Raw genomic sequence first — 20,269 nt, 5'->3', positions numbered from 1 at the left:
GCAAGGCCCTGGAAGTGTCTGACCAGTGGAACCAAAAGATACTAGATCTAGGCTCCCAGGACTGGCCAGGAGTGACAACTGCGAATCAGAAGGCGCACGGCACCCTGTGGCCTGAAGGGGACTCTGTGTTCCTAACATCAGTGATCTCAGACTTCAAGCGTGCGGCTCAGAACCAGTGAGGGAGTGTATTAGATACAAATGCGTAGATTCCTCCCCACAGGCTGCTGTCTCAGTCGACAGGGTGGAGTCAGGGACTGTGCACTTGCAGCTAGCATCCTAGGTTTCTAACACAGATGCTACAGAAAACACACTTTCAGATGCAGTGCCTTCATCCTCTGTGGCAGCATTTTTTTCTTTCAAAATCAGGAGCTGTATCGAATTTTGATCACACCGGGCCTAAAGGAAGTGATTCATTCATGTGTGTTCCATGTTACTTAACTTCTCCTCTGCTCATCACATACCATTATCGGCATAGTTTTCCAAAACAACAGTAAGATAGTTCATGCATGTCTCATTTTTAAATATCAGGGAGTTTGATGGCCCCGGTTAATATTTTGATGTTTCTAGATTTTGCTCCAGAGATGACTTTTTGAGGGGGTTAATTTTTATTTTTTATGGACTTACCTGTAAAGAACCAGGGAAAGAAGGCAAGTTTTGTGGTTTTCCCTTCTACCGACCTCTCCAGGCATCCCCATCATGGGGATGGGTTGGGAGTGTCCAGTGACCAGCTACAGCCAGTCATTTTCAAGATGCAGCCTATGTAACCATTGTATTGATTTTTCTATCACCCCATAGCCTATAAACTAGAACTCTATTAAGGTGATAGAACCCACGGTTCATTTGGCTTCCAGTTCATATCATTTTTTTTCCCCAGATAAAGTAGAAAATACTCCATAGAGCAGAATGGAGAAATGGGTTTCCTATTTCTCTACACATTTTGCATCCTAATTGTGTAGGCCAGGGTGCTGAGCCTAAGATGAGGAAACAGAAGATGAAATCCAAAATAAGAACCTTGCAACAGTTCTGCCAAAAGGAGGGACGTGATGTTACTCCCTGAGCTGTGGTGTCAGCCACCGGGTGCTTGCTTCATATATTGTTTTAAGTTCAGGATTTGGAATTTAGATTTTCCTCTCACGATGCTGCAGAAGTGACCCCCATTGCTGTTGGTCAGCTACTTCTAGCCCGTCCTTGAAGGGCACTGGGTGGGGACTCTCTGCAGAGGTGGCAAGGTAGTGGGGACTTAGGGATGGAGAGTCAGGACAGGTGTCTGCTGTCTATATAACTCACTTCGCCTAAGCCTTTGCTGTTCTGTATTATCATTAACTTGACAAATCTCATTAGTGAGCCTGGAGACTTCACGAGGGCAGAGCCCCAAGTCCCATTTTTACAACTCCTCTGCTATCCAGCGTGCTAATGGGCATTTATTAAGTGCCCGGTTACAGCTGTGAAATGGCTGAATGCTTCCCACATTTGGCCGTGAAACATTCAGGCTTCCAGATTCCCTCTTAAGACATTGATGTGCACAGTGATCTGTATCTGTGCACAATGCCTTGTGCCCCTGTGATTATGGGGCAGATTGTCATCTGAGCAGCCCTGTTACCTAACAGCAGCCCCTGAAGCATCCTTTCATGGCCACCCCACTGTTACATAACCAAGATGGAAGCATAGAACCTCTCTTTCCTCCTGATGCCCCTTCTGTCAGTGTGCCATCTTTAAACTCGGGAACTTTGACTTAGTTTTTCCTCCCCCATTACCTCACTCAGCCTCCTCACACCCCCACTCAAGGTTCAGGCTCTGCCTTGCCAAGAGCGGCAGCCCCCCAAGACGGTACAAGCCCTGCTTCTCTCTCTACACATGCCATCCTGACCCCACCGTGTCCTCCAAACCTGACTCTGACTCCACGTCCTCCTGAATGGTGTCCACACTCATGGGCATTTCAAAAATTCCTTAAACGAATCCAGAGTCCCCCGAGAACTCCTAACTTGCTTTTTCTCTCTCCATCAGTTGTCTCTAATTAACTCTGCTTCCTTTGCAAGTAGAGAAGCATTTTAAAGTAGATTTAGGTTCCCTGGACTTCCTATTTCTCAGATTTTAGATTAAATGGTAATATTTGAAAGTCATCAGAAAGCATAGGTACTTAGAAACCACTTCAAATCTATGCAATCCATTTGGTTTCTTTTTTACCAGCATACCTAATATGTCAGGAGAACCTTACACTTCCTTGAACGAGTTTCAGCGACCACAGCTTGGAACGTAGACATTGACTCTGAGCTCCGGAAGTGCTGTTTGCTGACATCTTGTAACAACGTCTTCATTCAGTCCTTTTTGGACAACATCTCCAAAATATAAAATTTTCTCTGCCAGCTCTCTCTAAAAAGGTTGTGGCTTCAGAGCTGTTTGCCCAAATGCCCAGCCTGTTTCTCAGGAGTACCATGGGCCATCACAGGGCAAGGAAATTGGTCCTTCTACACTTTATAAAATGCACGATCCTAGATATTTTCCAGGACGCCCGCCTGGAAAATTCACAGAAGGTGCAGCTAGAAGGAACAAACCTGTCCCCCATCCACCAACTTTAGTTGTTTAAGCTTACTGTTTGATACTCACTAAAGCATGTGTGGCCCTTTAGTAGCACAAATGTAGACGGGTGTGAGTAGCTAGCCCCGGCAGATGTCAGCAAAGAACAGTTCGGCATCTTTATCTCCCAGCATTATGGTAGAACGGGACCATCCAGGCAGCCATGGTCACATGATGATCAGGTAAAAAAACACTTGGCCGTGCCTTTTCGCAGCCCGATTGGAAATGAGCACTATTTGGAGGAAATGCAAGTCTATACAAGAACCAGTTCACACACACCAGGGGCATTTGGTCATGGTCACATACAATGCTGCGACTGCTTACGTGACAGGTAGTTGTCTCTCCCTGCTTCTCCCTGCTTATTTTTTCCAGCTGAATGAGCCCCTTCTGGATTGCTGAGGGGTTGTGAGTCTTGGGGGGATTAAATCGGCCCCAGCTCCTACCTTGAGAATCCTAGAAATGAATTCATTGATGCTGAATGAAAATGGCGCTTTTGTGGGTGTCCTCAACAGCCTAGCCCTTTCCTGGTCATTTGACTCTGGCTCATCCTCCACTGCACCCTGAATCGAGCTACTTGCTTCAAGTTGCAAACTTTCAGCCACTTCTGGGAGGCAGGTGGCAAAGCTCATTAGCATATTCGTGCTCTCTCTGCAGCCACCATTGCTCTCCGTTGCCCATCTTCCCCTCACTATTGTTCTGTCCCCTTTGCCCTGTCACACACTTCCCTGATTGCCCTTCAGAACCTCTTAACGGGGTATGGCCCCGCTGGCCTTCCCAAATGTTTCTGGGAGAAGGATGCAGTATCACAAAACAACGTTTGAACAGTTTTAAATGTTTGAAAACTGTACACAGCAAAACTGTGTGTTGCTTTTGCATCGTGCGATACCTTATTTTTTATATCATTCTTCAGGAATCTGAAGCTTTATTCCTCAAAGCAATTAAAGCTCATCCAAATGCTGCAAGTTACCATGGCAATTTGGGTAAGGAAAATTTTCAATTTGAATCATATCAAAAGTCCGTGTAAGTTTAAAGAAATGGGTGCATTCTGTAATATCAATGTAGAGAAAGTAGTTTTTAACAAATCTAGCCTGCATTGGTCTTTATAATCTGGTTCTAAGATGTGGGTTTTTTTTTTAAGTTTATTTATTTATTTTGAGAGAGAGAGAGAGAGAGAGAGAGAGCAAGCAAAGAGGGAGGGACAGGGTCCCAAGCATTCTTCGTGCTGTCAGCCCCATGTGGGGCTCAATCCCACAAACCATGAGATCATGATCTGAGTCGAGATCAAGAGTCAGATGCTTAACTGACTGAGCCGCCCAGGTGCCCCTCTAAGATGTGTGTTTTTTTAAAGAAATTATTACATTAAAAAGGTACCAAAATAGTAGTCCTATGTATAAGTTGTAACTGTATGACCAGACCAACACCCAAAATTCCCCACTCAGTTTATCCCCTTCTTATGATAAACTTCGAGTTTCTTTCTTTGTGTGAAAGATCCTAGAATGTTAAACACAACTACTTTGGAAGTTTCTGGTCTAACTTACATCCTTTCCTTTATTCCATAGAGGACCTTCCATTATAGCCTGGTCTCCACTGTGTTCTTATGTTCTCTTAGGTCTCTGCTAAAAGTGCATTTACAGGGGCGCCTAGGTGGCTCAGTCCTTTAAGCGTCTGACTTTGGCTCAGGTCATGATCTCACAGTTCATGGGTTCGAGCCACACATCAGGCTCTGTGCTGACAGCTCAGAGCCTGGAGCCTGCTTCAGATTCTGTGTCTCCCTCTCTCTCTGCCCCTTCCCCACTCACATTCTGTCTCTCTCTCTCTCAAAATGAAGAAAGATTTTTTTTCAAAAGGTTATAAAAAAACAAAATAAAATTAAGGTGCATTTACAATTATTTATTCTCTAGAATTCCTTTTTCCATTTTTATATCTCAATAATTACCATTTTTAGAGTGTCATGTCAATGCTTAGAATGCTCAGCATGTGACTATGTTTTCACCAAATCAGTTCCCTACAGACTCTGTAGCTACTCATCATGAAAGTCACAAAGCAGCAATAGTTACTCTTTCGCCCATGTAAAAAATTAGTTTCACTTACAAAATCATGATAATAATCAGACACTTACCATTCTAATAGATTTTAACTATCATTTTATGGTCAGATCTTGATGTGAGTGCCCTTATTCCTAGCTAGCAACAAACAAGCTGGTATTTTGACAAAAGATGTAGGGGAATCATTATTCAGATGCTGGACTTGGCGCATGGTCGGGGCCCTGAGACATACCAGAGCCCAGCCATATGCAGCCTGACTTCCTGGAACTTTCATGGCAACTTTGAGAACCTTGATGTAATCTTAGTTTCCTTCTTTATGTAATAATGTTGCTGTAAGAAGATGGGTCATATCTAGTGATCTGCAGAACCCCAGGAGTAACGGGAGGTGGTTAAACAATCACCAGGGAGTGTGGTTATTAAATAAAGTTTGCGGCACAAACAATATTATTTGAAACAATGATTTTTGAAAACTGTGTGTGTGTGTGTGTGTGTGTGTGTGTGTGTGTGTGTGTGTGTGTATTGGCACAAGTGGTTGGGAATACTGTAAGGTATTCAGAAGCATTTCCAATGAAATCCCTCTCTTGCTATTTCAGCTGTGCTTTATCATCGTTGGGGACATCTAGACTTGGCCAAAAAACACTATGAAATCTCTCTGCAGCTTGACCCCACTGCATCAGGAACTAAGGAGAATTATAGTCTATTAAGAAGAAAGCTAGAACAAAAGCAAAAGAAAGACGTCTGATCCTTTTTCCTTCATTTTTTGTTTGTGTGCATGAGGCGTATCATTAATAAGATATGGTTGTGTTTAACCATTTAAAAGTCCTACATGTTGTTTATTTGACTGTTTTTTTTTCTATGAAAACACGCAAAAAGACACGCAAAAAGATTACAGCACCAGCAGTATACTCTTCTTGAATGCTCGATGTGGTTTTTGCATTGAAATTGTATTTTTTCAGACGACTCAAATGTAAATCCTAAAATTCCAAAAATGAAATCTTTTTTAATTAAAAAGAAAAAAAGAGAAAAAAAAATTAGGTGGAGCAGAATGTAAAATTAAACCTGCATATGGGGTGTGAGCCACGTTGTACAGAGACTAACACTATTAAATGTCAGTTGTGAACAAGAAATCATAAATGGACTCCCACGGTTTATATAAATATCGAATATGTCTGTATATTAGAATTTTTATTTAATGACAAGAAAAAGTAAATTAAGATTTTTGTTTCTTTATCTTTTTTTAACAATAGACTATGAATTTCCCTTGTAAGGAAATATATTTATTTGTATTTTTATGTTTTAAACAGGGCAAATAATTGAATGAAGAATGGAAATTTTAACATCTAGTATATTTATATACTTTCCCATCATTGGAAGACTCACTCCTGCAATCATTTTTGGATTCTCCGATTTGTGCAGCTTCATGACAAAGGAAATTATGTAGTATTCACATTCTATATAAGCTGTTAGTATTAATAGTAAATTCAAGCCATGCTTTAGGCAAAAGCAGGCAGTCAGCCTGATGTTTTTGTTTTTGTTATATACAGTATTAAGAGGGTTACATATCTCTGTAAGTTGCTTTTTTTAAGTTTTTAGCTATAAGGCAGTGTTCTGTTCGGCTTAATGGAACCACAGTCATTACTATATTCAGGAAATGCAAGAGGTAGATTTTGTCTTAAAAAGAGCCACATTTGGGGAATTTGTGGTATTTTTAAGAATTGAATTTTTTTTCTATTTTATTTGGTCAAGATAATCCTTTTTGCTTTATTCTTCTGTATATGGTGTTGACCTAATGCTTTATGCAACCTCTATAATATCTTATGCAGTAAAATTATTACACAGGCTGGTATAAAAATGTATTGCCTTCTTAATAGGTGATTTTCAAGTTCATGAACTTTGTGTCTTCCTTTCCCTTAAAATGAAATCCAAGTGACCAATTCATCCTTTTTCATATGTGGCTTCTCTTTGGTGTTAGAGACCATTTAATACAATTGTCCTCTATCCAAGTTTAGAGAATGGGATGAACGGATCCACAATGAGATGAATTTAATTCTCTACACTCACATTTTGGGGAGCAGATCTGCAATGAATTGTAATTTAGAAATTGTGACTTATGATGGTTGAGGTACATCAGGAAAGAAAGTACTGGTGTGTGACATACATCAGAAAAGGAAGTGCTGTGTTTCAAACATTTTTTAAATGGTCCCAAAATAACAGTAACAATTTATAGATCTCTTAGGGGCGGGAGCTGTCTTATTCTTATTTATGTTCCTACAGTGCTTAGCTCAACAGATAATAGATGCACTATATGCTTGTCGATCTTTGTTTTGAAAGCAAATTTCTTTCTTTATAACAGTACTTGCCTTTTGAGAGTAAAGAAAAATATTTCTTGTAAAAGCTCCTTCAGGAGTTTTTTTCCTACCAATACTAAAACTTTAGTGTCAAACCAAGACATGCACATCCGGGACCCCTGCCTACAGAAGGAATCCCCTTAGCTTCCAGTGCCCCATCTCTCAGGATTTCCATTATGGCTGTCTTCTCTGCAGAGAAAACAGTCATTAATTTGATTGATACTTCAGGCAGTCTTCTGTCTCCGCAGATCTTGGAAGTGCATCATGCTGGCGCTGGCCCTTTTCTCTCCACCTTGAGGTGGCCACCCTCTGCTTCTTGGGTTTCCTTCCCAACAAGCGGGAAGTGGGAGTCTGTCTCTCATTTCCCCTCTTATTTTATTTTAATGTTTTCAGTGCTGATCACAGTAGGAGGTGGGGTGAGGGGGCGGGGGGTGGTTGTCAAAACAGACATGGGAGGAGTGTCCAGGTTGAGAAATCTGAGAGCCTGACCATCATCCTATAGCTCCCTAATGGTGAGATCACACACACACACACACACACACACACACACACACACACACACAAAGGCAGTTTGTGGTTGTCCTCTGTTTGCTACATTTCTTCCCTGTTTATATTCAGCCTTCCAGTAGTCCTTAAAAGTTTCATCCTTAGGGGCACTTGAGTAGCTCAGTCAGTTAAGCATCCAACTTTGGCTCAGAGTATGATCTCAAGGTTCGTGAGTTCAAGCTCCCCATTGGGCTCACTGCTGTCAACATGGAGCTCACTTCGAATCCTCTGTCTCCCTCTCTCTCTGCCCCTGCCCCACTATTTCTCTCTCTCTCTTTCAAAAGTAAACATTTAAAAAGTTTTGTGGTACAGGGCGCCTGGGTGGCTCAGTCGGTTGAGCGTCTGACTTTGGCTCGAGTCATGATCTCACAGTTCATGGGTTCGAGCCCCGCATCGGGCTCTGTGCTGACAGCTTAGAGCCTGGAGCCTGCTTCGATTTCTGTGTCTCCCTCTCTCTCTGCTCCTCCCCTGCTCATGCTCTGTCTCTCTCTCTCTCTCTCTCTCCTTCAAAAATAAATAAAAACATTTTTAAAAATTGTAAAAAATGTTTTGGGGTAACTAGGTGGCTCAGTCAGTTAAGAACCCAACTCTTGGTTTTGGTATAGGTCATGATCTCACGGTTGGTGAGTTTGAGCCCCATGTCAGGCTCTGTGCTGATGGTGTGGAACCTTCTTGGGATTCTCTCAAAATAAATAAACTTCAAAAATAAATAAATTTAAAAAGTTTCATCCTTAGACTTAGCCTACTGCCTTGATGGGGCTCTCTGGGGTTCTGATTCTACCCTATTTATTAAGCATGGTCTTTACATTTATTCTATTTCAAATGACTGACTTAAAATATCATGCAGAATAAAAGGTTGAGCCCCATAGCACAGCAGTGGACATCTATGTCTGTATTCACATCCTTCAGCTTAGACTTTGGGGTGAGAAAACCCAGACTTGGGTCTTGGTTCTCCCACTGTGATGTCATAGGCAAGGCATTTAGCATTGCTTAAGCCCCAGTTTCTCATCTGTAAAATGGAGATAATACAGCCTCCCTCACCCTAATGAAGTACTTGGCCCAGGAGACCCTCAAAAAATGACAGATTGGAATTTTGGAGAAGGGTGTAGATTTTTGCAGCAAACGGATTTGACCTTAAATACATTCATTCCCTCAGTCAACAAATCTAAGTGCCTGCTGTGTGCCAGATACTCTCCTAGGCAGAGGGAATACAGTGGTGAGCAGAAGTGGGTATGACCCTTTGCCTTCATGTAGGGGATAGTACAGTGAGAAGCTATAATTATCACGTAGTCATATAATTAATGATAGAAGAGGGAGACCGGATCTTGCCTGAATAGTCAGGAAGGGGTTCCCTGAGGTGGCTTTTGAACTGAGATTTGAAAGGCAGAGGGGAATAAGATCACTCTAGGTCAGTAGTTCTCACTCACAGGAGATTTTACTCACAGGAGACAGTTGGCAATGCCCAGAGATGTTTTTGGTTGTCAGAACTGACAGTGAGTGGGAGGATGTTACAATTACACATCCTACAATACACAGGACAGCCCCCACCAAAGAAAATGATCTGGCCCAAAGTGTCAGTAGTGCCAAGGTTGAGAAAACCTGGACTGCATACATAAGAAAACCCACATGCAAAGGCCCTTCCTTGAGAAAGCTAAAGTACTTGCTGAACAAAGTCCAAGGGGAAGGGGGAGGGGCACTTGCTGGAGCAGGTAAAAGTGACCAGGACCAGATGGTCCTTAACCATGGGACACTGCAAAGCAGGGTGGGGGGCGGGGGGCAACATGACCAGATGTCTATTTTGAAAAGATCACTTGGGCTGTCAGTGGAGACAAAATTGTAAGGAGGCAAACCAGTGAAGAGACTACTCCATGTGGCCAGGGGAGGGATGAGGGGGCTTGCTGTAGCCAAGTGGCAGTGAAGTTGGAGACATGGGAACTGACCTAAGAAATGCTCAGGAATCAATTGGTGATGGGTAGAAGGAGAGTGGTGAGGGAATGCCTGTGTTCCCATACGGTTACACATAGAAGCCAACAGTCAGGACCTCAGACTGGTTGGAGTTTAGCTCTAGACAAGAGGAAATCAAGTCCATGCATGTAACAAGTTCCACATAGTGACAGATATAGACACATTTGTACATTTGTATGCTTGGCCAAACCCCAGTTTGGGAATGAAAATCATCAGTAAGGCAAGCCAGAATCTTGACAGAGGCCCTGCCAAATATGGTGTCCAGCAGATGTTCGGGTCACTGGAGCCCCTTTCACTCTACAACACATTGGTCCCAATTTTGTGATTTGTATTTTGGGGCCCATCATGCATTCCCCCCACCTGACCAAGTAGCACTAAACTTACAGCTCTCCATACTCTTTATCCCCATCTGGTGAGCTTCCACCCCTAGATTTCCACACACATGTCTGTCTTTTTGACTAGTGTGCCTCCTCTCTTAAGGGCCTCTCTCTTTCAAACAGGGTCTAGCTTTTCAAAGCCCATCTCTCTTGACTCCCATCCTACTACATTCTGAATTGTTGTCACCCATCTTAGATTGTTTTTACTCTCACATTACTACTTTTTATTTGGAGGCCATGGTCAATTCACATGCAGCTGTAAGAAATAATATAGAGATCCCAATACTCTCTACACCCAGTTTCCTCCAATGGTGACATCTTGCATGACTGTAGTACAATATCACAGGCAGGAAATTGGCATTGATACATCTACCAACCTTATTCAGATTTCACCAGTTTTGTATGCACTCATTTGCATATTTAGCTCTATGACACTTTATCATGTGTAGATTTGTGTGGTCACCACAGTCAGGATATAGAACAATCCCTCTACAAGGATCTCTTGTGCTACTCTCATGTTACTATTTGTCTCAAATATTTTCTTGAGCACCAACTGTGCCTGCTGCTGGGGATACCATCGAAAGTGAAAACAAGGGGGATCCCTGCCCCCGGGGAGCTTCAGTTTACGTTACGTCTGCCTTAAGAACGGTTCCCAGCCCCCTTTCCAGGGGACTTCTCTCAGCCCACAGGCCCCTTGGTCAGGCATTTGCATCTTCTACATTTGTAGCTGTCCAAGTTCAAAATTCTCCATCAGTTGGGGAATCTGTTTTTCCTGGAGGCAATGAAATATACAATCAAGATGAATTTTCTATTTCACAGGAACAGATATTGGTTCGGTTACCTCTGCCTTCTCCTTTGAGCCCCATATTTATAGTGAAAGCTTCACCAGGCATCCACAGGAAGGGAAGAGTATATTGAGGCAGAAACTCCATTGAAGGGTCAGCCATATTGTACATGGATAAGGGGAGGCACCTACCATATTGACCCAAATAGAGGGATCCCAGAGTTGAGTAACCCTGGTTTTTTAAAAAAATATATTTATTTTTGAGAGAGAGAGACAGAGCATGAGCAGGGGAGGGGCAGAGAGAGAGAGAGAGAGACACAATCTGAAGCAGGCTCCAGGCTCTTAGCTGTCAGCACAGAGTCTGAAGTGGGGCTCGAACTCACAAACCGCAAGATCATGACCTGAGCTGAAGTTAGACACTCAACAAACTGAGCCACCCAAGCATCCCTCAGATTTATATTTTTAGCGCTACGTTCTGACTCATTTAGCAAGTACTTTAAATCTGTTACACTGTTTATCAAAACTGCCTTGAGCATCCTGCATGTCTAATAATTTTATTTTTATTTTTTTATTTTTTTATTTTGAGAGAGAGAGAAAGAGAGAGCAGGGGAAGGGCAGAGAGGGAGACAGAGAATCCCAAGCAGGCTCCTTGCATCAGTGTGGGGCCCAATACCAGACTCAAACTCATGAACCGTTGAGATCATGACCTGAGCTGAAATCAAGAATCAGATGCTTAACCGACCAAGCCACCCAGGTGCCACATAATTTTATTTTTAAATATGTGGCATTTTTCACAGACCAACTTGGTGATCCTTTTCTGCTTCCAACTTGGTGATAAGTGTTTGAGAAAACGTTTTTCCTTGTAGATTCAAATTGCACTTTCGTCTATCTTTTAAAAACAGATTTGTCTCATCAGCTACATTCCTATAACATTCATTTTGATGGCTGGACTTGAGATTTATCTTGGAGAAAATCAAAACTACTCATTTCTAGAACTTTCTGATAAAGTAAATGGATGATAGCTTTTAGAGTTTATGTCTAGGCATCTACAGACATCAGCAAACAAGGTGATAAAGTAGAAAGAACAGAGCCCACGAGTGTGAGATTGTCCTCGGGCCAACTTCAAGGCATAAGTCATTTTGTTTTTTAAGCTTCAAGGATTTAGTTAGTTACCAACATTTCCAACCTGCCATTAGTTAGCATGAACCTGGAGTGAACCACTGAACTACTGCATGTCTCCGGTGCTTCTAATAAAAATCATGGTGGTTGCTACTTTGTCATTAATTTCTCCTCTACAAGATAAGAGGGTTGGGCTACACCAGTGGACTTCAAACATCCCTAGACGCTTAACCCTTTTTTTCTAAAAAAACTTAAATCTTAGACAGAGGTCCATTATAAAAAGTTATAAAAGTGAGGGGTGCCTGGGTGACTCAGTCCCTTAAACGTCTGACTCTTGATCTCAGCTCAGGTCATAATCTCACAGTTCAGGAGTTCGAGCCCTGTGTTGGGCTCTGTGCTGATGGTGCGAAGCCTGCTTGGGATTCTATCTCTCCTTCTCTCTGCCTCTCCCCTGCTTGTTCTCTCTCACTCTCTCAAAAATAAATAAATAAACGTAAATAATTTTTTAAAAAGTTATAAAAGTGAGATGCTGTGAGTGCTGATATAAATGGTCATTAAAAAAATTGCTGTGAAATGTAACAATGTTTGAAATGCCAACACCTTTGTGGAAATAAAATGTTTTCAAGGCTTCTAGTCCTTCAAAATATTTTGAAATTAAAAAGTATCTTGGACTGAAAACGGAAACTTCTCCTCTGCCACTCATCATGCCAAGATAGCACAGACTAGGCTAGCTGCAAAGTGAGCAGGAAACCACATTCCTCCCATGGACACACTGAAGTCAATGTCAGATACTCCCCTTCAGTGGCTGACTGCTGTTTTCTTACTGAGAAATCTTGTTCTGAAGAGCACTGACTACTAAAAAATGTTGCTATTTGGGGTGCCTGGGTGGTTCACTGTGTTAAGCGTCTGACTCATGATCTCAGCTCAGGTCTTGATCTCAGGGTTGTGACTTCAAGCCTGGTGTTGGTCTCCATGCTGGGCTTGAAGCCTACTCAAAAAAAAAAAAAAAAAAAAAAAAAAAAAGAGCTGCTATTTGAAATCATCAGTAAGAATGGGCAAGCAATGTAACCTCTCTATTTCATCTGTAAAGTGGAAAAAATTCTCTACCAGGTCTTTACCATACAGCACAGGAGTAAGCCTCAAATATAATGTATATGAAACCTCTTCATGGGTAGAACTACATGTATGGGGCTGGTCATCAGAATCAGTCATTCTAACCACAAGGTTCAAATATAAAAGAAACAGTCCAGATGACATACATTCCAGTGTATACCACACAGCTTCCCTGCTTTAGCCCTCCTGTTAAAGAGCACGGGCTGGGGCTCACCTGGATATGGGTTCAAATCTTGCCACTCTGGTTTTCTGGAAGCATGCCTTTAAGTGGGCTGTTTAGCCTCTTGGAGCCATTTCATATGTAGAATGGAAATGATAATATCTGCTTCATACTATTGCTCAAGGGCTAAAACGAGAGAAGAGTCATACTGTGTGAGGCACATGACAGCACTCAAAATGTGTTCATTTCCTACATTGACAGCTCAAGGGAATCAAACTACATTTTATTTTGTAATGTCTACATTTCTAGGCACCAGGTAAGCATTATTTCCCTTAAATGCAATTATTTCCTTTCCATTAAATGCAATTACTGTTTGGAGAGCAGAACCAAATTACTTGATTCTGATTTTAGGAAGAACAATGGTAGTGATATTACATGGTCAGATATTGGTTTGTGGCCTGACAATGGTTCTTTGCAATGTAATTAGCTTCCATCATGGTGGATGGCATATTTCATTGGCCATATTACCTTTTCTGGGAGTTCTTACAACTATTCTCCTATTCATGAATAGGGATTTATTCACCAAAACTAAATAATCTTATGTATATAATCTCTTTAGTCTTGGCTTTTTATTCTTAGAAGTCCAGAAAATGGGCAAGAATAGCATAAACCATTTCAACTGCAATTGCCTTGAGAAGTCCATAGACTTTTTAGAAAATATACTGCATTTCTTTTGTGGAGAAAATGTCAACACCTTAGTTTTAAATATCTGACAGCAATGAACATCATCTTTAAAACATTAATTCTAGAAATACCAGGATTGAATTTAATGTGAATTAACATAGCTTCATGAGATTGGTTTTCTCTGTTCGTTAATTTCTTTGCCATGGGAATTGTTTAGCAGTGAGATCTGTTGTACCAAGTAAAATAACTTGACAGAATGAAAAGAAGACAAAAAAATAACCCCGCTGCTTTCAAATTTAACAACAATTTTTTTAGAGTCAGGTTTAGAAATGGAAGAAAGGAATCCAATTATTTGCATAATGCATTTTTTTTTTTGCACACAAATTTTCTAAATTAGCCTAATTAATGGATGCTGTGTTGAACCGCAAAGGCTTTTTGGTAAGTTTATATAGATTTACATAGGGAAAATGACCAAAATGTAAACTTCACTTAAATAAATATTACTGAATACCTAATTTTGTGTACCATGGTGGCAAGTGCTGGAAACTCAGACAAAGGATACAAATCTGCTCTCATGAAACTCAGTCCAGTAGGGAGGCAGTCATATAAATTAACTATTACAAGAAAGAGAGCTAGGTATTGTAACAGAACAAAAAACTATAGGGCAAGGTAGACAAACTCTTTCTGTAAAAAGGCAGATGGTAGGTGTTAGGTTTTGTGGACCACACAGTCTCGGTGGCAACCAAAGACTACATGAACGAATGATCGTGACTATAAACATTGAACTATATCATGTAGTTTTCATATGTCATGAAGTATTCTTTTTTCTTTTTTTTTTCCAAGCATTTAAAAATGTAAAACTCATTAGTCATGGGCTGTACAAAAACAAGTGTTGGATTTAGGTTGTAGGTTATTTGGGGCCAAAGAGGATTTTTTTTTAATTTACTAGAATAATTTGATAATATTTCAGTAGATTTTATAGTGTTATTTAGATTTCAAGCTCCTCACATAGTCTCCTCGTTCTGTTATTTATTTCATGTTATGCCTACAGTATATATATTTCACATTATACCTACAGTTTCAAGGGATGCAAATGTTTTCCTATCTGTAGTGTGGAATTTGCAATGCTGGAGGCCTGCGGGAAGGGTCACAAGGACACTGAGGCTGGACTCTTTCTCATAATACTAAGTAGCAGTGCATTTAGTCAAATATAAATATAAAGCAGGGATCTATCTTATCTCCCTTGTTAAAGTCTGGAAAACAGAGCTTGGAAATCACCTAGTTGGATTTAGACAACAAAAATGGCCAAATTGTATAATTCCAATTAAAGATAATTTGTTGGTTTAAATCATTTGAGTGATAAAGGAAACATCTGCTGAGCTTTAAACCTACGTACATGATTTGCAGGCTTGACCCTGAGCCTGGATGATATGGGACATTATGGATGGCAAAGTAATGGACCAGAATGAACACAGAAACAGCTGATGGTAAGCTGAGCCCTTTTCGGTGAGTGACTCACCCTACAATTTGGATGCAACCTGACAACCTCAATGAGTCCAGTCTGTTCCTAAACCCACCAGAGCAGTTGGCTTGTAAAGCACTCCTGTGTAACTCACCAATACTAAACTGACAAGCCATGGACTTGTAACCAACCACTCAGTTTTCTTGAGAAACTGGGTGACTTTCACCTTTCTAAGGGCAGCCCACACCCTTCCCTTTGCTGGGCAGTTGTATTTACAGACACAATGTCCCTGTGTGTGTCCATACACAAGTAAATCCTGGGAATCTAGATTCTACTCCAGTCTACCCGAACCAGAATCTGCATTTTTAACCTAGATCTTCAGTTGTTTCACGTACACAATTCTGTTTGAGAAACACTGGAGCAATTCTTCACTAAATCATGGTTTTCAAACTTGAAAGGCATCATAAACACTAGTTAAAATGCTAGGCTCCACGCCTAGAATTGGTGGTTCAGAAGATCTCAGGTGTGACCTAAGATTTTGCATTTCTAAATTCCTAGGTGCTCCTGATACTGCTGGGCTGAGGTCACATTTTGAAAACTACTACTTTGAACCATTTGTCTATAAGTCGTTTTTTGAGAGTTAGCTGAAGAGTTCATCCCACAGAGCCTACTCTATGTTGAATCAAACTCTCCAGCCTTACCTGCCATTAAATGCAATTGAACACTCACCTTGTAATCATCTTTAATTTTCCTTCACCAGAGGAATTATGTATTCATGCATTTGGCTCATTTTCCTTTGCCAACATGATCATCCTCCCTCAAAAAGGAAAAGAATCGTTCTTCATTTAAAAAAAAAATTAAGATGATTACTGCTACTCTTTTAAAATGATGTTAAAAATACATGCTAGACAAGATTTTCAATATATTTTAATTTAATCATGAACTTCCCAAAACAAATCTTGGGAAGAAATCTCTTTGAAATAAATTATGGCTTATGAATCTGGTCCTAAAGATTTCTTTTGGAAATCTATATACATCCATTCAAAACACGACCACATCTATACTATTGGAATCGTTCAAATAAAAATCAAATTGTAGTAAGATTTCAAATAGTCCACATACATGAGAAAGTGGAAGGGGCAGAAAATGATTAAGGGGGTTACTGCTATTCCAATAACTACTTATGTATTTGTGTCTTTGGGGAGAGGTGACAGAAGTGGCCCTCTATCTCTGTGCTCTTGTCACCTGGGTCCCCAAAGTAGCATTGCTTCAACCCAGAATGAACAAAATCTCTAGAGAAAAATTCTCCTTCAGCTTTTGGTCTTCACTCTTCTAATTTCTGGGCCTCAAGTTTAGTTCTAGGAGCCAGAGGACAGAAGGGAAGTCATTTCTTTCACTGTCTCCTACACCCACTGTTTTATTTTAAAAGGGAGAATTGGTATCAAGACTATATGATTATCTGCATCCAGTATGGTACCAGCGCCGATTGTGATGCTCCAGTGTGAGGCTTTGGTGATGTGTCCATGCGTCCTCCAGGAGGCATTCCCCGGTGTGGGCTCATTTCTGTGTGTGTAGCTATGGTGTGTCCCCCAAGTGCGTCTGGGTCCCACACAGACTCGAGCCGGATACGAGGTCCCGGGCGGGACGCGTTAGGACATTAGCGTCCGCGGCGGGGCGCCCCAGGTGTGCACGGCGGCGTGGTTCCCGGCGCGTGCCCAGGTGTGGGCGAGGTCGGAGCGGGCGGGTACCGCGTCCCGCCTCCAGGGGGCGCCGCCGGGGGCGGCCTCCTGGGGCGGCGGCGCCAGTCTCGCCGGGGATTTCCGCTCGCTGCCTGGTCCTCTCTCCCCGACGGCGCCGCGCTCTGCGGCAGGTGAGGCGCTGGAAGCGGGGCGAGTCGGGGCTCCTGTCCCCGCTCCCTCCGCGCGGGGGTTCTGGGGACTCGGGCGTCGCTCCCTGCGGGGCGCGTTGCGTCCGGGTCGAGTGCGCTGCCCGCGGCAGCCGGGGACGGGGAGGGGAGGCCGGGGACCGAGCGTGGCCGTGAAGGGGCCGCGGGCGGCCTGCGGGACCAGCCGGCGAGGAGGGGACATCGGGCCGCGAAACGCGCTCCCAGAGCCGCTGCGCGCGGCGTGACGCGGGTGCCCCCGTCAGAGTTGGCGAGGGCGGGAAAAGTTAGGGACTGCCTGCAGGTGTGGACGCTGCCGGTTCCTAATAAGCAAAGAGCGATGATTATCCCGGAGGTCGTTTGAAAAGGATCTCTCAGGTGAACGAAGGTAGCCGTGCTCAAAAATGCTGCTTTTAATTTCACAGGTTCCTGTTTGTGAGGAAACTGAAAGCTGCCAGAGCAATCTGAAAATTTCTGGCATTTGTCACTTTATGACCTTAGGTTTCTTTGGAGCTGTTAGTGACACATGTGACTCTCAGGGAGGAATTTCTCCTGCTCCCTTGATTCCGAAGTCTGGCTTATTGCTATTTCACTGTATTGGCCAGAAATAACTCCGTAACTGCACTTGAAACCCTGAATAGGCGCGTGGTTAAAAAAAAAAACAAACAAAAAAACAACATACCTTCTTGACTCCAAGCTTGCTTTGTTAATATTGAACTGATCAGAAAACTCCTGAGACTTGCAGCCACTTTTTGAAAAGCAGATACTTCGTTTTGCCACCTGTCCTAGGGAGAAATCACGTGTTAAAAACTAAAGGACATCTCTAAATCTGTTGGGTTGACCTATATGAGGTGTAGGTCGCACACCGTCAGTCCGTCTGTACTTTTTCCTATAACTGAAGACTGTTCTCCCCGGTCTCATTCACTTTATTGAAATGCCAATATGGGGAGCTCCTGCAGTTTGCCCTTATTTTCCCAAAATGCCTTGTTTTCCTGAACTGGCTCCCCAGAGAAGCTAGAAGTTCCTGAATAAGCAGACTACCCTGGTAGAGAGCATTTGTATTTCAAAAGCCGAGTTTGTGAGGTTAAATTAATTTCTAATTGGTGGATTTTTGTTCGGAGATATTTTGGACTAATTGACCTTGCTCACCAGGGTCTTAACTGTTAGCACCAGACCTAGAGAGAGAGGAACTCCGTGTAAGAAGGAGTGAAGGGGGGGGGGGGGGGGGCGTGCCTGAAGAGAAGACTCTACTTTTTCTCTTTTTTATTAAAGCAAATGCAAAAGCAGAGGGATAGTACAGTGAACTTCCACATATCTATCAAATAGATTGGACAGTTTGTTAAAGCAGTTTCTTTGGCCACATCTGCTTCATCTTCTTCGTTGTCAGAAGCAGTTTCAATTCCAGACACCGTATCAGGTCACCCTTAAATAGTGCATTATGCGCCTCCAACAAAAGGGCTTTTTCCTGTATAACCTTAACACCGTTGTCACCTCCTGATCATATTGGCAATAATTCCACAATGGTTTCTAAGACCCAGTCCACAAAGTTCCTTGATTGCCTCAAAAATGTCCTTACTTTTACTGTTAGTTTGTGTGAATTGGAATCCATACAAGATCCACAAATATCTGTTGTGTCTTAATTTAGGACAGGGGTTCAGCAGACTTTGTAAAAAAAAAAAAGGGGGGGGGGCCAGATACTAACTCCTTTAGGCTTTGAGGGCCATGTGGTCTCAGTTGCAACTACCCAACTGTGTGATCCCCAAAAGGTAGCTATAGATGATGTGTGTACATGAATGAGCATGGGTGCATTCCAATATACTTTTGTTTTCATGACTTAAAAAAAAATTTTTTTTAATGTTTATTTCTGAGACAGAGAGAGACAGAGCACGAGTGGGGGAGGGGCAGAGAGAGAGGGAGACACAGAATCAGAAGCAGGCTCCAGGCCCTGAGCTGTCAGCACAGAGCCCAATGCGGGGCTTGAACTCACGGAGTGTGAGATCATGACCTGAGCTGAAGTCAGATATCCAAATGACTGAGCCACCCAGGCGCCCCTCATGACTTTTTGTTTGAAACTTCACTGGCAGGCTGGTCTTAAACCAGGGTTGACCCTGGTCTATCACAGCCCCAGTGATTTACTGGTGGCCCTTGGTTGCCTGTAGATGCCTCACATTCTGGATTTATTTGGCTTTTTGTATGGTGTGGTTTAGCTTGCTCCTCTATCCCCTGTATTTCCTGTAAACTGGAAGTTAGTTCTAAAGGCTTAGGTTAATTAGGTTCCATTTCTCCATTTTTGGCAGGTAAACTTCAGAGGTGGTTTGATTTTTTTTTTTAAGTTTATTTATTTATTTAGAGAGAGAGTGCATGTGAGCAGGGAGGGACAGAGAGAGAGGGAGAGAGAGAATCCCAAGCAGGCTCTAAGCTGTCAGCACAGAGCCCAACATGGAGCTTGGCCTCATGAACCATGAGATCAAGACCTGAGCCAAAATCAAGAGTTGGATACTTAACCAACTAAGCCACCCAGGTGCCCCTGAATTGTTTTTTAATACAAATTTATGATTTCAAAAGACTCATAAACCCTCATCCAAGAGGCTCAATATTCCTAAACTGGCTTTGCCTGATGGCTGAGAATACACCTTTTTCTCATCTTATTTTCCTTACTTGAAGAGGATATGGGTGCTATTTCTCAAGGGTGTTGACTACTTTGAATCCTTCTGCCAGGTCAGTGGACACCCTCCTCTGTTCAAGACCCTTGGGAAATGTGGACCACATTTTCCCACTGAATGGAAATACCTTCCTTCTTGGGCCCAGACCCAGGGTTTCAGATGCCATCTAGCAGGGGCTGGGTGGTTTGCTTTTGTTTTTAAGCTCTTTGTCTCTGAAACACTCAACTTTTCTTCACTCATCTTTCTCTTCATCCCCCCAGCAGGACTGAGAGAAGGACACCTGGTTCATGGGCTACTGGTCACACTGTGAGGTGGGGATACTTATCCCGGCGTCCCATTAGGAAGGATTCTGAAGTCAAAAGCTTTGTAGGCTCTCACACTTACTATGGTGCTGGACTCCAAGGTGACCGGGTTTTGAAGAAACAAGTCTACGGGTAAGAATTGTTTTTTCCTTTGTTCTGGAGTGCGTCTTACTCCTAAATCCTAGAGTACCAGAGGAAGTATCTTGACAGTGTCACTTGGAAGTCCTTGCTTTTCTCATGTTTAA

The 20,269-nt window shown here is 42.4% G+C and overlaps 2 protein-coding genes across 13 annotated transcripts in view; both read left to right on the top strand.

Annotated features, from left to right (window-relative positions):
• TMTC4 (transmembrane O-mannosyltransferase targeting cadherins 4) overlaps window positions 1-6,557 on the top strand; it is a 66,572-nt gene extending 60,015 nt beyond the window's left edge. For all 4 annotated transcript variants that reach the window (XM_045055567.1, XM_023252953.2, XM_023252960.2 and 1 more), the window contains exons 17-18: window positions 3,485-3,554; window positions 5,213-6,557. In XM_045055567.1, coding sequence (XP_044911502.1) covers window positions 3,485-3,554; window positions 5,213-5,361 — 219 coding nt within the window. In that variant the 3' untranslated portion in view covers window positions 5,362-6,557. The remainder of the gene's footprint in view (window positions 1-3,484; window positions 3,555-5,212) is intronic.
• A 10,363-nt stretch (window positions 6,558-16,920) lies between these two features.
• Window positions 16,921-20,269, top strand: part of GGACT (gamma-glutamylamine cyclotransferase) — a 47,384-nt gene continuing 44,035 nt past the window's right edge. For 2 of the 9 annotated variants that reach the window (XM_045055531.1, XM_045055499.1), the window contains exons 1-2: window positions 16,926-17,047; window positions 19,983-20,156. The gene's annotated coding sequence lies outside the window, so the exon portion shown is untranslated. Of the gene's footprint in view, window positions 17,048-17,076; window positions 17,448-19,982; window positions 20,157-20,269 lie in introns of those variants that run through there. The other 7 variants (XM_045055509.1, XR_006596513.1, XR_006596515.1 and 4 more) reach the window with 7 other exon arrangements.

Source organism: Felis catus, chromosome A1 (genome assembly GCF_018350175.1).
Source record: "Felis catus isolate Fca126 chromosome A1, F.catus_Fca126_mat1.0, whole genome shotgun sequence".
Lineage (NCBI taxonomy): Eukaryota > Metazoa > Chordata > Mammalia > Carnivora > Felidae > Felis > Felis catus.
The sequence above is the reverse complement of the archived record's forward strand: the minus strand, read 5'-3'. Positions and strand labels throughout refer to the sequence as shown.